The 15,608-nt window shown below is 40.7% G+C and overlaps 1 protein-coding gene and 1 non-coding gene across 2 annotated transcripts; one reads left to right on the plus strand and one right to left on the minus strand.

The window, feature by feature from the left end:
• The first annotated feature begins 4,471 nt into the window (after window positions 1-4,471).
• LOC143864073 (5S ribosomal RNA) lies at window positions 4,472-4,590 on the plus strand. Its single transcript, XR_013241076.1, has one exon. It is a non-coding gene; the product is annotated as a 5S ribosomal RNA (ribosomal RNA).
• Window positions 4,591-13,227: 8,637 nt separating this feature from the next.
• EMB3114 (Mitochondrial transcription termination factor family protein) lies at window positions 13,228-15,285 on the minus strand. The gene is made up of 2 exons (XM_077374309.1): window positions 14,552-15,285; window positions 13,228-13,881 (listed from the first exon to the last, which is right to left on the minus strand). The coding sequence occupies exons 1-2, from the start codon at window positions 15,096-15,098 to the stop codon at window positions 13,439-13,441; spliced, it is 990 nt and encodes a 329-aa protein (XP_077230424.1). The 5' UTR covers window positions 15,099-15,285; the 3' UTR covers window positions 13,228-13,438.
• Window positions 15,286-15,608: the final 323 nt, after the last annotated feature.

Raw genomic sequence — 15,608 nt, forward strand, 5'->3', positions numbered from 1 at the left:
AAGGTGGTTTGTAGAAATATTATATGTGTAAGAAATCAGATGATTACTTTGACATCATCTGATTTCATTGGAGTCCCCGTATTGGGGTTTGTGGTTGGTTTGAAGTGTTTGACATTGTTTTTATTTCATTAGGCTACCCAGCGGCTGGTCTGGGCTAATTAATGTTGTTCATCATGCTATTTGAATTTGAATTTGAATTTGAGATTGCCTAGTAGTTCTTTTCTACTCTCTTGGTGGACTAGCGCAGTCTTCTAGACTTCTTTAGATAATAGAACCTGTACTAGGAGACATACTCTGTCTTGTTAGGCAATCCTCCTTTGGAGGCAAGCCTCATTTGTAGAATCCTCTCTGAGATTGCACATCAGTTTGTTCCTTTGTTAATTAGAGACCAATTTGGTCAATTAGTTGTCTTAGCCTTGCTTACCCCTTGAGGGCAATGATAAGGTTACTTGGAGCCCATCTTTGTGTGTGTTTGGGAGACCCACCCGGTCTCATTCTCTCGTTAGTCCTCTTTGTGTGCTTTTTGATTTTGGGAGAACACCCTACTCGGCTTGGCTTCATACCCCTACCCTTATGGGTATTGGGTTGCACATTTGTTGCACCCTAGGGCTAGGTAGCTGTCCGGCCCGGTTGGGTGTTTTACCTTTGCCAAATATGCACAAGGTCTCTTATTCCTTTTTAGACCCGCACGGTCTCATTCTCTTGCTAAACCTCCTCTTTGTGCGCTGTTTGTTTTTGGAAGAACACCCTACTCGGCTTGGCTTCATACCCTTACCCTTATGGGTATTGGGTTGCACATTTGTTGCACCCTAGGGCTAGGTAGCTGTCCGGCCCGGTTGGGTGTTTTACCTTTGCCAAATATGCACAAGGTCTCTTATTCCTTTTGCTTGTAAGCTTCTCCTTAGTCGTTAGTCCATTCGCATAGGAGTCAGCCTTGATTAGAGAGTCTTTGACTCATTCATCCTTTAGATAGTGTTATTAGAGAGTCTTTGACTCATTCGCCTTTTAGGTGGTGTTATAGGAGAGTCTTTGACTCATTTGCCTTTTCGGTGGTGTTATAGAAGAGTCTTTGATTCATTTGTCTTTCAGGTGGTGTTATTGAAGAGTTTTTTATTCAATCTTTCTCTTATTGGTTTTTCTAGAGAGTCTTTGACTCATTTATCTTTTAGTTGGTGATAGTGGAGTCTTTGACTCGTGTTTCCTTCTCTTTTAGAGAGTCTTTGACTCATCTATCCTTTAGTTGGTGTTAGTGGAGTCTTTGACTCGTGTTTCCTTCTCTTTTAGAGAGTCTTTGACTCATCTATCCTTTAGTTGGTGTTAGTGGAGTCTTTGACTCGTGTTTCCTTCTCTTTTAGAGAGTCTTTGACTCATCTATCCTTTAGTTGGTGTTAATGGAGTCTTTGACTCGTGTTTCCTTCTCTTTTAGAGAGTCTTTGACTCATCTATCCTTTAGTTGGTGTTAGTGGAGTCTTTGACTCGTGTTTCCTTTTCTTTTAGAGAGTCTTTGACTCATCTATCCTTTAGTTGGTGTTAGTGGAGTCTTTGACTCGTGTTTCCTTCTCTTTTAGAAAGTCTTTGACTCATCTATCCTTTAGTTGGTGTTAGTGGAGTCTTTGACTCGTGTTTCCTTTTCTTTTAGAGAGTCTTTGACTCACTTCATTTTCTTAGTTGATATTATTAGAGTCTTTGACTCATTCGTTCTTTTGTTGTATTACTAAGGAGTCTTTGACTCGTTGGTTCTTCCGTTGGTGTTATTTGGGAGTCTTTGACTCATTTCTCCTTTAAGTTGTAGTATTAGAGAGCCTATGGCTCATTTGTCTTGTTTGGTGCTGTTAGTAAGGAGTTTCTCCTTAGTCTTGTTGTCTTTCCTTCTTCTTTGGAGACTAGCCCAGTCTCATTATAGCTTTGCCTTTTGAGATCGTAGATCTTTTTGTTGTCATCGATAGCTTAGTTTGCCTTGTTTAGGGGTTTCCCCTATTTGCCCTAGGGTTTGGCCCTAAGGTTTTGCTTTGTATTTTCCCTTAGGTCTTTGACCAAAAGGGTGAAAACTCTTTACTTCAAAAACTTTTGAAAACTTTAAAAATACGAAAAAACATCTGAAAAACCTTAAAAAGCCTAAAGTGTTGAGTGTTTTAGAATTAGTAGTTAGAGAGTTCGTTTCGAACTACGTTGGCTTGATCCTCTTCCGAGGTACGTAGTGCAGCTTGGGATTTACATCCCAAGTCCAGCCAAACTTTTTTTTTTTTTTTTTGTAAATAATATTTTAAAAACAACCATTCAAAAAAAAAAAAAAATTTTAAAAACATTCTTCAAAAACCTTCAAAACCTTGTTTTCAACAAGATCTTCCTCTAGAGTTAGGACTTCGTCTTAGATAGAGGGTTTTAGAGTTAGGGTTTGTCTTTGATTTGTTGTGTGCTTGTTGTGTGTTTGTATTAGAGTTAGGAGTTTGTCCTAGCTAAGAGCGCCTCCGTCTGGTCAGTTGGCGATTCACATCGCCGACTGATGACTAGGTCTAAGATGCGTTAGTGATCCCATGGTTTTCCTTAGGAAATACAGCCTAGTTACACATAGGTTGTAGGAATCACCTGCATTAGCTTAGGGCTAATCTGCATTTAGTTAAGGCATATAGGGTGTCCTAAAATCCACAATTCACTGGAATTTAAATAATCGTACAAGAAACTTTAATAATTAGTCCGGTCTTTTAGATCGAGTCTAGGATAGAGGGCTAGGTGTCTTAGGCATCATAGCTTAGAATAGGCGCGAAGAACTACGTTGCCTTGATTCTCGTGGAGGCGGGGATACGTAGGCTTCTTTGGATGAATACCAGACCATCCGAGGACTCAGGCTAATAATTTAGAGTCTTAGGATTTGTTGTGTAGTTATTGTATGATTTGATATGTTTTTCTCATTTTTTTGTACTGATCTCATACCTTTAGCTATAGCTTGCATGTGTTTGCACATCAGAACTTAGACACCCATTAGGCTTGTCACTCATAACCTAGCTATGCTTAGGTGGCACATCTTTCATTTTATTTTATAGGTGTTTATTATTTTTATCCTCAGGAAATGCATGCTTAGGTAGACGAGTCCTGAGGATTGTTCCCATTTCACATGATTTTTATTCAAACTTCTTTAGAGTTACTAAAAATGGCATAAGAGACCAAGTGCTTGCACTCGGACGAATTGGGGGTGCTCTCAGACCTTCCCCATTCGTAACCAGGCACGAACCCATATATATTTCTGGTTATCCATTGCACAGAGGATTTGATTTTAGGGTTCCATGGCATATCCATGGATGGCGACTCTGAGTTTATTTCAGGTATGTCTCGGTTTCGAACTTCGGTTCTTGATCGAGACATATCTCTTTCTTTTTATATCGCCACTCGTGCTATGCTATGAGGGTGGAATCCGTTTTGAGAGTTTTTTGGTAGAGCTCTCCTTCACACGTGGATGATCCAGATGGTGTTAGGGACCCGTTCCTTCGCCGCCTATCTCGGATCGGGGTCCACAGGAGGTTTTACTATGGACGACACAACTCCACCGATCAAAAGGTTAGGAACATCCTATGGAGAAGATTTTCTTGGCACACCCTATCTCCATCAGGGCCCAACAAATGAACGATTTAGATCACCTAAACAATGTGGGGCCCACCGATTTTTTTGGGCTAAACGTGCATGCACTATGGAGTCGCATGCACTGTGGAGTCCATATAGTCCAGTATATGGACTTTTTATACGGTGTAAGCTCATATAGTCCAGTATTTTTTATAAAGTGTTGTATGGCCCACAACATAGGATGATCCAAGCCATCCATTTGATGGGTCAGAACTTAAATAGGTTGTTCCCCAAAAATCATTGCATAGGATGATTCCAACCTTCCGATCTATAGAGGTTTCCATAGTATGCAGTTCCTCTATAGATTGGAGGGCTAGGATCATCCTATGAAAATGAGTTACTGCTTGGTGTTGGTGTTTTGTGGAATTTTGAAGTGCAACACGCATCCCAGTGGGGGTATTTAGGCTATAGTGCACAACCTATTTAGGCTGTGGCCCATCTAATGGACGGTTTGGATCACCTCATAGTGTGAGCCATACGTGAGTGCTGATATCATGTCCCAAAAATAATTCGCATTATATAAGGGGAGTTTTATATGATGAAAGACCTTATAGCCACACTGTAGGATGATCCAAACCGTCCATTAGATGGGCCACAACATGGACGGTTTAGGACCCACATGTACGGAGGGTGTGCACTGATTCCAGTTGCTTCCCATCTCTTGACTTTTGTCAGTGAAAAAGATAGAGAATGATGGGCCCCAGGTTCAAAGAATCACCCTTGATTTTGACATCTCTAAGGCCCTGTTTGATTTGGAATTTGAGAACCGATTGTGAGGGAAAAAACGGATTATTGGACTTCGTACGACAATGCGAATGGAAACTCTTTATTACTTTGAGAATGGAGAGGGCATGCTGTGTGCGATCATACCAACACAAATGCACTGGATCTCATCAGAACTCCGAAGTTAAGCGTGCTTGGGCAAGAGTAGTACTAGGATGGGTGACCTCCTGGGAAGTCCTCGTGTTGCACGTTTAGTGCGACGCCTCCTAGGTTTCGGTTCGGATGTATTTATTTTCTTCCGGATGGTGAATTCAAATACGTCCGGTCTTTATTATGGCGGGGTGATAGTGTCATTTAATTGGATAAACGGAATTCGTTCTGACATTTCATTTGCGATCAAAATATAGCGGGGGTTTGTTTAGATTCAATGACGTACCGGCCATAGCGGATGAGTGTAATTTGAGTCTAAAATCAGTGGAGTAACAATTGCTTCTCAAAATCCAAAACAAACATTTCCTAAGGCTGAGCTGAAATGGGTTGTGAGTCACGGCTAACCAAGTCGTGTGACCATTTTGAAGGACAAGCAAACGAATGTTGGAGAGATTGATAGTCGCACCCTAATTTGCCATCATGTTTATGGACTTGAGAATAATAGTTATGCCTTTGACAAGTAAATAATAAGCGATTTGCTAGGCAAATTTGCGGAGAGCCATTTCACAGCTCACTTTTGCAGGAAAGAACCAACCTCGGATTAATTAAGTGAATAAGACAAAATTTGTTAAAAAGTGAGACTTTATGCTAGTTCTCTCCTGCAAAAGTAACCCGTTAAATGGCTTCCCGCAAAATTGCCTAGCAAATCCCAGAAAATAAATGAGAAACGATATCCAAATTTTATTGACTTAATACTCTCAGTCTGTCCTTCTATTATATATTTTTAGGGATTTGCTAGGGACCATCACGAAAGGCATTTCACGGGCAGGCTGTTGCATGAGATAGCAGCCACTTCATGAATAGTGAATCTTTTGAAAAGTGAACCTGTGTGGCTGCTCTCTCATGCAGCAGCCGGCCCGCGAAATGCCTTTTGCTATGGTCCCTAGCAATTCCCAAAAGATAAACGTATCAATATCCAATCAGAAAGTGTTGAATAAATTGGGGAGTGCCATTATAAAAAATGGACTGTGCATAATAAGATAAGTCTCTCACTTATCAACAAGGAAGAAAAAAATAACTGATTGGATAGGATGAAAAAACGAAAAACGGCCATCTAACAGCAACAATAGCTATATGATAGTGAGTGTGTCGTGTCTGCCACTCAAAAGGGGTTAAGTATCTGATGATGGTGGATTTGACAGGTGGGATGAATGGGGGCTTGATGGATCAAGAGATTAGGATCGTCCCATCAATTTGTTCTCAATGGCATTTGGCCAGACATGGTTTCAATTCGGATCAACCGATCTGATCATATAAAAGAGGCAAAATTGGTGCCAAATAAGTGTCTTTTAGTCTTTCTAACATTTCCCCTCGGTTTTGCATTGTATCAAGGAATGATAGTGAGGGTATTTTGAGATTCAAAGTTAGCTCAGAAGAGAATATTGTCACGGGAACAATTCAGAACACAACCGGTATTAAAATCCAAACATACCTCGTCTCGTTGCGTCTTGATAAGTCGTCATTTATAACACATTTGGTTGCCACTCTTGGTTTAGAGGGTCGGTTGGCCAAACTCTATAGGGAGAGTTGGCCCCATGACCTGTTGACTCCTCCCCCGTTAGGCCTAGCAGGTGTGGACCGGAACCTTGGCGGTTTGCTCATGGGTTGCAAGAGGATTTGCTTGTGCATGTGACGCACATAGCAGGAAATCATACTACAACTCGTAGGCATGCCCTAAGGTAGCTTTGGGTGCAGACTGCGAGCTATCCACAGGGATACTGCAGTTTCTTTAGTCGAGGATGGGGGCCAAAGACAGTGCATGATAGGTTGGGTTCCCACATGCATTGCGCGTACGGACCGGTGCAAGGGGCTAGCTATATTGTTTGCCTCCTGCACCGCAGTACATCTTGTGGGCAGGCCAATCTCTAGGTCTTCTATGAGTTCATGCCGGGGCGACTTCGGGTGCCCTCGCGAGGTGTACACCTTGCGGATCAGTCCATGAAGCATCTTGCTTCTTGAATAACCAAGCCCCAGTGCTTGACGAATTGGTGCGTGGCATCGTCATGCCTCGTACTCGATGGACTTTGCATTGGGCTCCAAGGCCTGATGTTCGATGTACTCATGATGCAGGCTGATCATGAGAGTGGATATCCAGTAGTGCATGTCAAGATCTGAGCCAAGCAGCTTGTTGAACAGCTTAGAGACTGTGCACATCCAAAGCATCAAGGGGTATTGGCGTGTAAGGCCTTCAGAGCCTTGTACGATTGAAGTCTTGCCCTAGCATTCATGCATGTTGGAGTGCCGCACGGGTTATTCCGCTGCTCAATTATTACGCCCGTGACACTATTGATATGAAGGATTGGGAAGAGCATTTAGGCCAGTTTGGATACCTCATGTTTTTGTATTTGGATTTGGATTTGGGTTTTGGATACGAAACACATCAATCATCCTCATGTTCATGGTTGCCAAACATGCTATAAGTATTTATTTCAAAAAGATACATTCATTATATTCCCCTTCAAAAAAAAAAATCAATAACTCATTCCCGTTTTTTTAAACCAGAAAAAAAGAGTAGAAGAGAAGCTTATGTTAAATAACCTCTGCAGTAGAAGAGAACTCTGCTTCACTCTCAGAATTCGTTGCAAATCACCTCAAATTTTTGCCAGGTTGGTGTTGAAGAACACCATTATCGATTTTTTTGGTTCTCTGCAGTTAAAAAATCGCTAAAGCTCTACCGCTAAGGTTAAATAATGTATCCTACGACTACGACTCCCAACACCCAAGCATCCCACGACGAAAGTAAAACTTCTCCAGAAAGTCCCCACTCTTGCATCTTCAATTTCAAACAAAAATGCACCTGATGAATTGGAAGAAGTATGCAGATTGAAGAAATAGGGAGGTCTCAGAGTGGGAAAAATCAAATTGAGGAACAAGGCTCTACTTGGAAAGTGGTAGTGGACATTTGGGGAGGAGAAAAATTCCCTATGGCACCAAGTTAATGGACATAAATATGGGAAGGGTTGGGTGGGATGGGGAAAGTAGAAACACTTCTTTAGGAAAAGGCTCGGATGCAAGGAAGTCCATTTGTGAGTTTAGGTCCTTGTATGATACTTTAGTTTGGTTTTGGGTAGACCCATGGCTAGGAGAGTCCTTGTTGTATCATGCATTTTCAAGCTTATATCCGTTAGCGACCAATAGGGAGGCAACTGTGTAACAGACTATACGGGGGAAAGGACTATATGGGGTAAGGGGATGGGAGCATTGTGTGGTCCATTAGGCTTAGAGGTAACCTTAAGGATAATAAAATAGTTTGTCTTTCTACCCTTCTGTCACGTCTCCATCATTGTTGTTGCTCTTTTTCCTCATCGGATCGTAGAGTGTGGATCTTGGATACTTTTGGTTCATTCTCGGTCTAATCTTCCTTTTACAGGTTGGGTTCTATGAACATGGAAGAATCGTAGGATTTAAAAATCACATGCCCCTCCCCAAGTGGTGGCTTTTGCTTGGACAATGGTAACAAACAATATCAATACATACGACCGTATGAAAAGAAGAAAAATTCGGCTTGCAAGTTGGTGCGTGCTTTGCAACCAAAGTGAGGAATCCTGGGACCACCTAATGATCCATTGACCCATTTGGAAGTGTATCTTTAAAAGCTTTGGACTTTTAAATCCTCTCCAAAGATCCATTAAGAACATCCTCTTGGATTGAATTGGGAGACCCTTTGGGGAAGTGGGTCGAGCAATGTGTTGGAAACTAGATATGCAATGATTTGGCACCTATGGAAAGAGAGAATCAACCAAATTTTCAAAGACAAAAATAGGGGCCTTGGAAAATTTTCACCCGACATCAAGGTTGACATCATCCATTGGTGTAGGACTCGCAAGCATGCACCTTCATATAGTGTTGCTGAAATTTTAAGAAACTGGAAGGTGATAATACTAGAGAAAAAAATTAAGAGTCAAAGTGACGCCGAGGTGGATCCACAATCCAATTGGTCCATTAAAAGATTGAACGATGTGTCCTTAAGATTTACAAGTGCTGCCTTGATAAGGGTGATTCTAACTTGAAAAGATAGATAGTGATTCTTCCATGGTAGCCAATTCCCTCTCCAGTCCTTCAATCATAGGATCTCAGAGGGCTGCTGATGGAATATTGTGATTCAAAAGCAGCCCGAGATAGGTAATTGGCCACTCTTCCTTTTTACAACCAAGTCTCATGGCATGCTCCTACACCTCTTCACCCTACATATTGATGCTGACTATCATGCTTTTTGAGAAGTTGATCTTCAGTCCTGACATCATTTCGAACCACATTAAAACCTATGATTTGTGGATACGGACACGAGCGACGAGTGTCGACCAAGACAATGTCCAGCAAAATCCCAAAATTTAGAAATGCAGACACGGCTAAAATAGAAAGTATATAAAACCATGATTTGTGGATATGGATTCTTCTGTCGAGTTTCGACACGGATACGAGGTGTCAAACATGGAAACTCCTAAAAATTTAGAAATGATAACACACCTATACACGCATAACTGATTACTATCATAATTTGCAACAATATAAATACGGTATTCATTTAACAAATTAATAAGTCTTAGGATTAATCAACTATAATCTAAAACAGACATAAGATGATAAAAAAAAAAAAAAACAACACATTCATTAATTTAATCTATTCTCTTTAGTCTCCAATATGCACCGAGAAAGGGAGACCAATAGGATACACTGAATATAATATTAGAATAAGAGTTTGTTTAGGGCTTTAGGTTTAGGAGAGGGGATATAACATCAAATATTAATTAAAGAGGAGTTAATAATAAAAAGATAAACACAATATTCAATAATAAAACAGAATGTACCACTTGACACAGTACACAAATGTGTCTTCATGCCCACATTAAGTTCGACACTTCTAATAGTACATTCAGAAGTGTCCAAAGGAGTGTCGACACGTGGGGACATGCATGTCGTGCCAGACACGACACGACACGCGTGTCCACAATAAATTCAAAGTGTCAGCCAAATCATAGCTGAAAACCCTTTGAAGTATGTAGTGTAAAGTGGATCTTCCATAAGAAAGTGTATCATCTGCGAACTGCAAATGAGATAGTGGATGGACATTTCTGTTAAGTTGTAGTCTTCTTATGAATCCCCTTTCTTCCACCTTAAATAAGAGTAAACTTAGTGTCTCTACCACCATTATGAGAAGGTGTGGGGATAGAGGGCTGCCCTGTCTGATACCCTTTGAACTGTTGAAGAAGTCGACTAGGTATCCATTCACATAGATAGAGAAAGATGACTAGATAAACAAGATTTTATCCAAAATCTCCATTTCCCTCCAAAACCATCCTTTCCTGTACAAAGTCCACAAAGTTCCATTCTATGTGGTCGTGTGCCTTTTTCTATATCAATCTTGCCGACGATTCCCTTCTCGCCTCCTGGAGTCGATGACTTCACTGGCTATAAGAATTCCGTCCAATATATGACAGACATTTACAAAGGCTCCTTGAAACTGAGAAATTATGTCTCACATTACTCCTTTGACTCTTCTCGCCAACAACTTTGCCAATATTTTGTATACGCTATGAGCGAGGTTAATTGGTCTAAAATCCTTCAGCTACAAGCCCCCCTCTTTCTTTGGGATGAAGGTAATGAATGTAGGGGTCATCTCCTTCCCCATTCCACCTCTTCATTGGAACTCTGACATAAATGCCAATAGATCTTCTTTGATCACTCCCAATACTTCTAGTAGAAAGCCATAGGGAATTCATCTGGCCAAGACCTTTGTCTTTCTTCATGCTAAATATAGTATCTCATATCTCATCATCAAAATCACTTTCCAGCCATCTCACCTTGCTCCTGTCTAAGTTGTTTAAACTCCAAGCCCCCAAGTTTGGCTCTACAGTTATGATCCTTGGTATATAGCTTAGAGAAATATTGGACAAAGAAAGAGGGGACGGGCATTGTAGGGCATGCAATAGCAGCACTTCACATTGCCAAATGAATTCTAAGCAAGAAACCTAAAGAAATAGAAAAAAAAACAAAACAGTGGGTGTATAAAAAGGGACTCCAAAAACCCAATATTTCAAGCATGTCCTCAACGATAAATTGCAATACTAAAAGATTGAGTTCAATTAGTTATGAATATAAAATTTCATTATAAAGAGAGAAATTCTCTCCACCTGTAACCTCAAATAAATTCCAAAATGCTAAGCAGCCTACACCATATATACATCCTATATTCATGCTGTCTATCTTTTGTCATCTGTCCCTAAAGCCTCTATTTCGCCTACCTCACATGTTCTATGAAAAGCAATATGAGAAATATAATGGAATATATAACATATCTAAAATTGTCTAACAGAGTTGAGTTAGTTATAAGGGAACAGTTTCAAATTGGGGACTTTTTGGCTCTTTTGTAACTCTTATGATCAATTTGATCAATTTTTCATTTTGTATTTAGTTATATATAGAAAATATCCAAAACTACTAAGAAAGATGCATATTTTTTTCCAACAGTCATGGCAGCCGTGTGAAGCATGCTCAGTAATGTGAATTTCTTTACGCCATGATAAGTATCCGAGTGCAGAAGGACAATATATGAGTAGCATAAATGTAATGAAAAGAATACAAAAAACATGCGGCTTAAAAACAAAAGAAGACTGGGTGTAGCAACCAATTCATTAGTTATGACCTATGACAAGAAGGATATTAGAAAATTGAGAAAGTATATCAGCTTTTTTACTGCTTTTAGAGGGCTTGAGCTTGTGTCCTAGCGGTTGGGATCCGATAGACACAACCTTGAGATTATGGGTTAAGGAATCCAGCTTAAGAAACAAAGTGATGGGGGCAACTGAACATTATGCTTTACTGGACCCTTCCAAAATATTCCACTAAGCTTCTTTAAGTACCGTCTTGAAATGGCATCCACAGTGTTTCATCAGAAGATAGTTGATGTTGTGCACTAATTTATTTGCTCAAAATGACTTGATATATGTCAGCTGTGAGTCCATGACAATACAAACTTCTAAATATAGCTTCAAGTCATCATCATGAGCCCAGATGCCAAAGCGCAACTAAATCTGTTGTAAAGACTTTGGTTGGCTGGTGGACAATTTAAATTGTCAATTGTCTGAATTAGTACATTATATAAGACAACAGCGAAAAAGTTGGAACGGTAGTAACATAGGAAGTAATAATAAATTAGAAAAAAACGTTTAGCCTTGAGTTTGTGTTTCTGTGGCCCCTTATACCCCTGAAGATGACAACAATGTAACGGGAATTTAAACAAGTATTTTCAGAGTATGTAAATGAAAACACTATGACATATAAGCTCCTTCAATATCAGGAAAGTAGGCTAACCTCACATAATATAGGGCTAAAGAATATACAACTCCCACTAGACAAATCTAACATACCATCAGTGATACATGCTAATATCCATGTCCTGGACACTTCTTGAATTCCCACAAAATAAAACTGAGACAGTTGCCTTACACAACAAACTGATCCAAGAACGATATGCAGAATGAAAACTATTCCAGGAGTGATCAAACCTCTGCTTCATTTAGTCATTGCTTTCAATAGGAAATGAAAAAGGCTGAATTGAGTTCCTTCCCTCGCCTCTAAACACCCCTTAATGCTACCTGTCCTAGGTTCCCAATTGAACTTCCATCAGAGTTGAGCTTGAGAGAACCAATGAAGGGTTTCTTCCCATGCAGCACAGTTACAAGTTCTTCTCAAGACAGGCAGCATGAAATCAAGCCCGACACATCATATGTTGAACATTCCCTTAGTTCATCAACGTCAACTGCATTCACTTTCTTGTAAATAATTTCCTACCCAATGAGCTATTTATAAGAACAAGTTTTCTTCTCTTGCAATCACAAGAAGTCCCTTCAAAACCAAACAATTTTCCCAGTCCCAATCCAATTAACAAAATAAATTTCACTTTCTCGAATAAATTTTTCAACGGCTAAACATGAAGGCATGAGCCCACTTGACCCAACGAATTGTTATTTAGAATATTTATATTAAAAACGATCATAACACACTCTGTATCAGTTCTCTATTCCAGACGTTGATCCATATCTCGTTGCCAGGAAGACCAGCCATTGTACAAGATTTTCTCAAGTTTTCCAATGCCCTCACTTCCTGTATTCGCATCATATATGTTTTTAGAACAGAACTGGCACAAAAAAAAACCTTCAAATATGAATTGTCAACCAGAATACAGCAACTTAATCATACAAATAAAGTAGAAGCAAACATAAGTCTTCTTCCCACACCAATTAGAGATGAGAAAAGCACTGTTTGACCTCACTCCAGCTGAGAAAACAGTCTAAAAGTTTAAGCTGCATTTGATGGACTCCATGAATTTAAATAGAAGTTGGACAGCAGCTAAATGGCACCATGCTAGAACCGACGCAAATGAACATCTTCCTAATCAATTAAGTCTTTAGCAATACCCTCCCAAATCTAGACAAACTTTTAGACATTCAACTCATAGTTTCAAAACTCCCCCATGTCATCGTGGACTCCATCAAGTCGAATCCCTTTTACCTCCGAGCCCTACAAAATCAAAACTCCTTTGACTCTCATGAGTTGTGACCGCATCAAACGAGTACTCAATCGTGTCAACCGAGTACTCGACCGTGTAGTGCCGAGTCGACTAGGATTTGCTTTGGCCTCATGTTGACCCGCATTCACATTTTGAAACACTGGTTCAACTCAAATCACCCACCAGAGTTGGGTCATCAATTAACAACAGAGTTACGACTACGCAAATCTAAAGAAAAAAACGGGATGTCAATTGTAGCGCTCTTGATCGATTGAGAGGAAGAATTTACATTTCCCAATATTCCTACTCGCAGAGGAAAAAATTTACAAGCAATTTTGAGAATTGAACTTGGTGGGAAAACAAATACATCAATTTAATAGTTTAAACAGATTCCAATTGATCACCCAAATTAGTACACCACAAAGGGGAGGTTCTCAACGGTGGCGAAGAGCTAAGGCATACCTCCAACCGACTGTGGAATTTCTCATCATTCATCTTCAACATAACTGGAAGTGGAAAACACACGCCCTTCTCTACACACATTTGATGCCTCGGCTTTATCCTGTTCTCCAAACTAAACGAAAAATACTGCGGAAATTCCTTTAACTCCTTCAACTCCCTCCCCATCTCTACCACAAAGTAATCGAATTTCGGCTCGAAATTGTCTTTTATACTGTAACAAAAAAGCTGAGGAAATCTCCTTACCATGGAGACAGAATCGCGGTAGGAGAATCCAATCTTCTGGAGGTAATCCATCCGCGGGATGTATTTCTCCTCGACGCTGCCAGAGAGGAGGGAGGCGTGTTTTCCAGCGTCGGTAATACCTGTTGAAGTATAAATGATTAAATAACACCAACTCTAAAAGCTTAAGCTTTTGGAGTAATTGGTTGTTTCACATGGTATCATTGCTATTGCTATTATCTCAAGGCAAGTCCTGGTCCCAAAACCCAACAACTCCTTAATTTTTAAAAATCCATAGCCAACCCAAAAGAGGGGCAACATGTGCCATGTATATGGCCAACCCAGAAAAAGTGGTGCCACAAGTGAGGGGGAGTATTCAAAGATCAAATAACACCAACTCTAAAAGCTTAAAAGCTTAAGCTTTTGGAATAATTGGTTGTTTAACATGGTATCAGAGCTATTGCCTCATGACAGGTCCTGGGTTCAAAACCCAACAACTCCTTGATATTAAAACTCCACGGCCAACCCAAAGAACATTAGTACTACCCTAAAGTGGTTTCACCCCACGACCAGAACCACAGTTAGGTAGACCAAAGCCATAGAGCGGGCCCACATACCAACATAACCCCTTGGGAGTGTAGAAGTATAAATGATTAAATAACACCATTCTAACCCCATTTAGTAGACCAAAGTGATGGCGTGGGCGTCTATACCAACATAACCCCCTAAGGTGTGTTGAAGTATAAATGATTAAATAACACCATTTATAACAGCTTAAGCTTTTGGAATTAGTAATGGGCTGTTTCACAATACCGAGCATTTGGAGGAAGTAGAGTGTGGGACGCAGGCATTTTTCCACGTCGCAGGCGAGCAATCTGGGCCGTCGATTGATGACCTTGCGGAGATCAGAACCGTCGATTTTAGCCTCCCGGAGAAGGAAAGTGAAGACAGGGAGTAAGGTGGAGATACCAGAAGTGAGGATTTCAGGGCACATGCCGCAGATGCGGCGGAGATCGGACGGATAGAAACCCATCGAGCGGATGAAATCGACGGTGGATTTGATGTCTTCGATTGAGGAGGAGACGATGGGAGGGTGGTTTTGGGCGAGGGTGAAGAGGTCAATGCCAAGGGAGTCGAGGTAGAGCATTTTGTCACGGAATTGGGTGTGGGGATCAATTTGAGGGGGGGTGGGAGAGGAGAATTTGGGGGGTTTTTTGGAGGAGAAGTTGAGGCGAGGGTTTGGGAGGGGTTTTGAGTTGGGGAGGGAAGAGAGAGGAGGAGGTTGAGGAGGTGGGAGATAGGGTTTTGAGAGGGAGTGGATTTGAAGGGTATTGGTGTGGAGATGAAGGAGTTCTTCCATTGTTTGAATGTGGGTAAGAGAGGGGGGGTGTTCTTTTGTTCTTTTTTGTTTTTATGGGTTGATTGATGTCTGAGAGAGACGATTTGTTGGGGATAAGGCTCAATGGATCGAATGAGATTTCGTTTTTGTATTTGAAAGGGTATTTGGAATCTTGATCGACTGGTGAGGATTGGAGGGAAGGGTATTTTAGTCGTTGAGGGTCTATGGCTAAATTCGTAATGGGAATGATATTCCCACGAGCTATTAGTAAGAAAACCCACAATTATCACTCTATTTGACGAGTGAGGGATTGGAAGGAAGGGTATTTTAGTCATTGAGGGGCCATTTGTAGGGGTGGACATGGGTCGGGTCAGTTCGGTTCTACCCCAAACCCAGAACCGAACCGATCCTTGTCGGTTCCCAAATTTGGGAACCAGAACCGAACCATGGTTCCACGGAACCAAACAATATCGGTTTGGTTATGGGTTTACCCATTTTTTTTTCATTTGTTTTTTTTTTTTGTTTAGTGAC

This window comes from Tasmannia lanceolata, unplaced genomic scaffold (assembly GCF_043159265.1).
Source record: "Tasmannia lanceolata isolate RefF3 unplaced genomic scaffold, GAP_Taslan_0.1 ptg000044l, whole genome shotgun sequence".
NCBI classification, from domain to species: domain Eukaryota; kingdom Viridiplantae; phylum Streptophyta; class Magnoliopsida; order Canellales; family Winteraceae; genus Tasmannia; species Tasmannia lanceolata.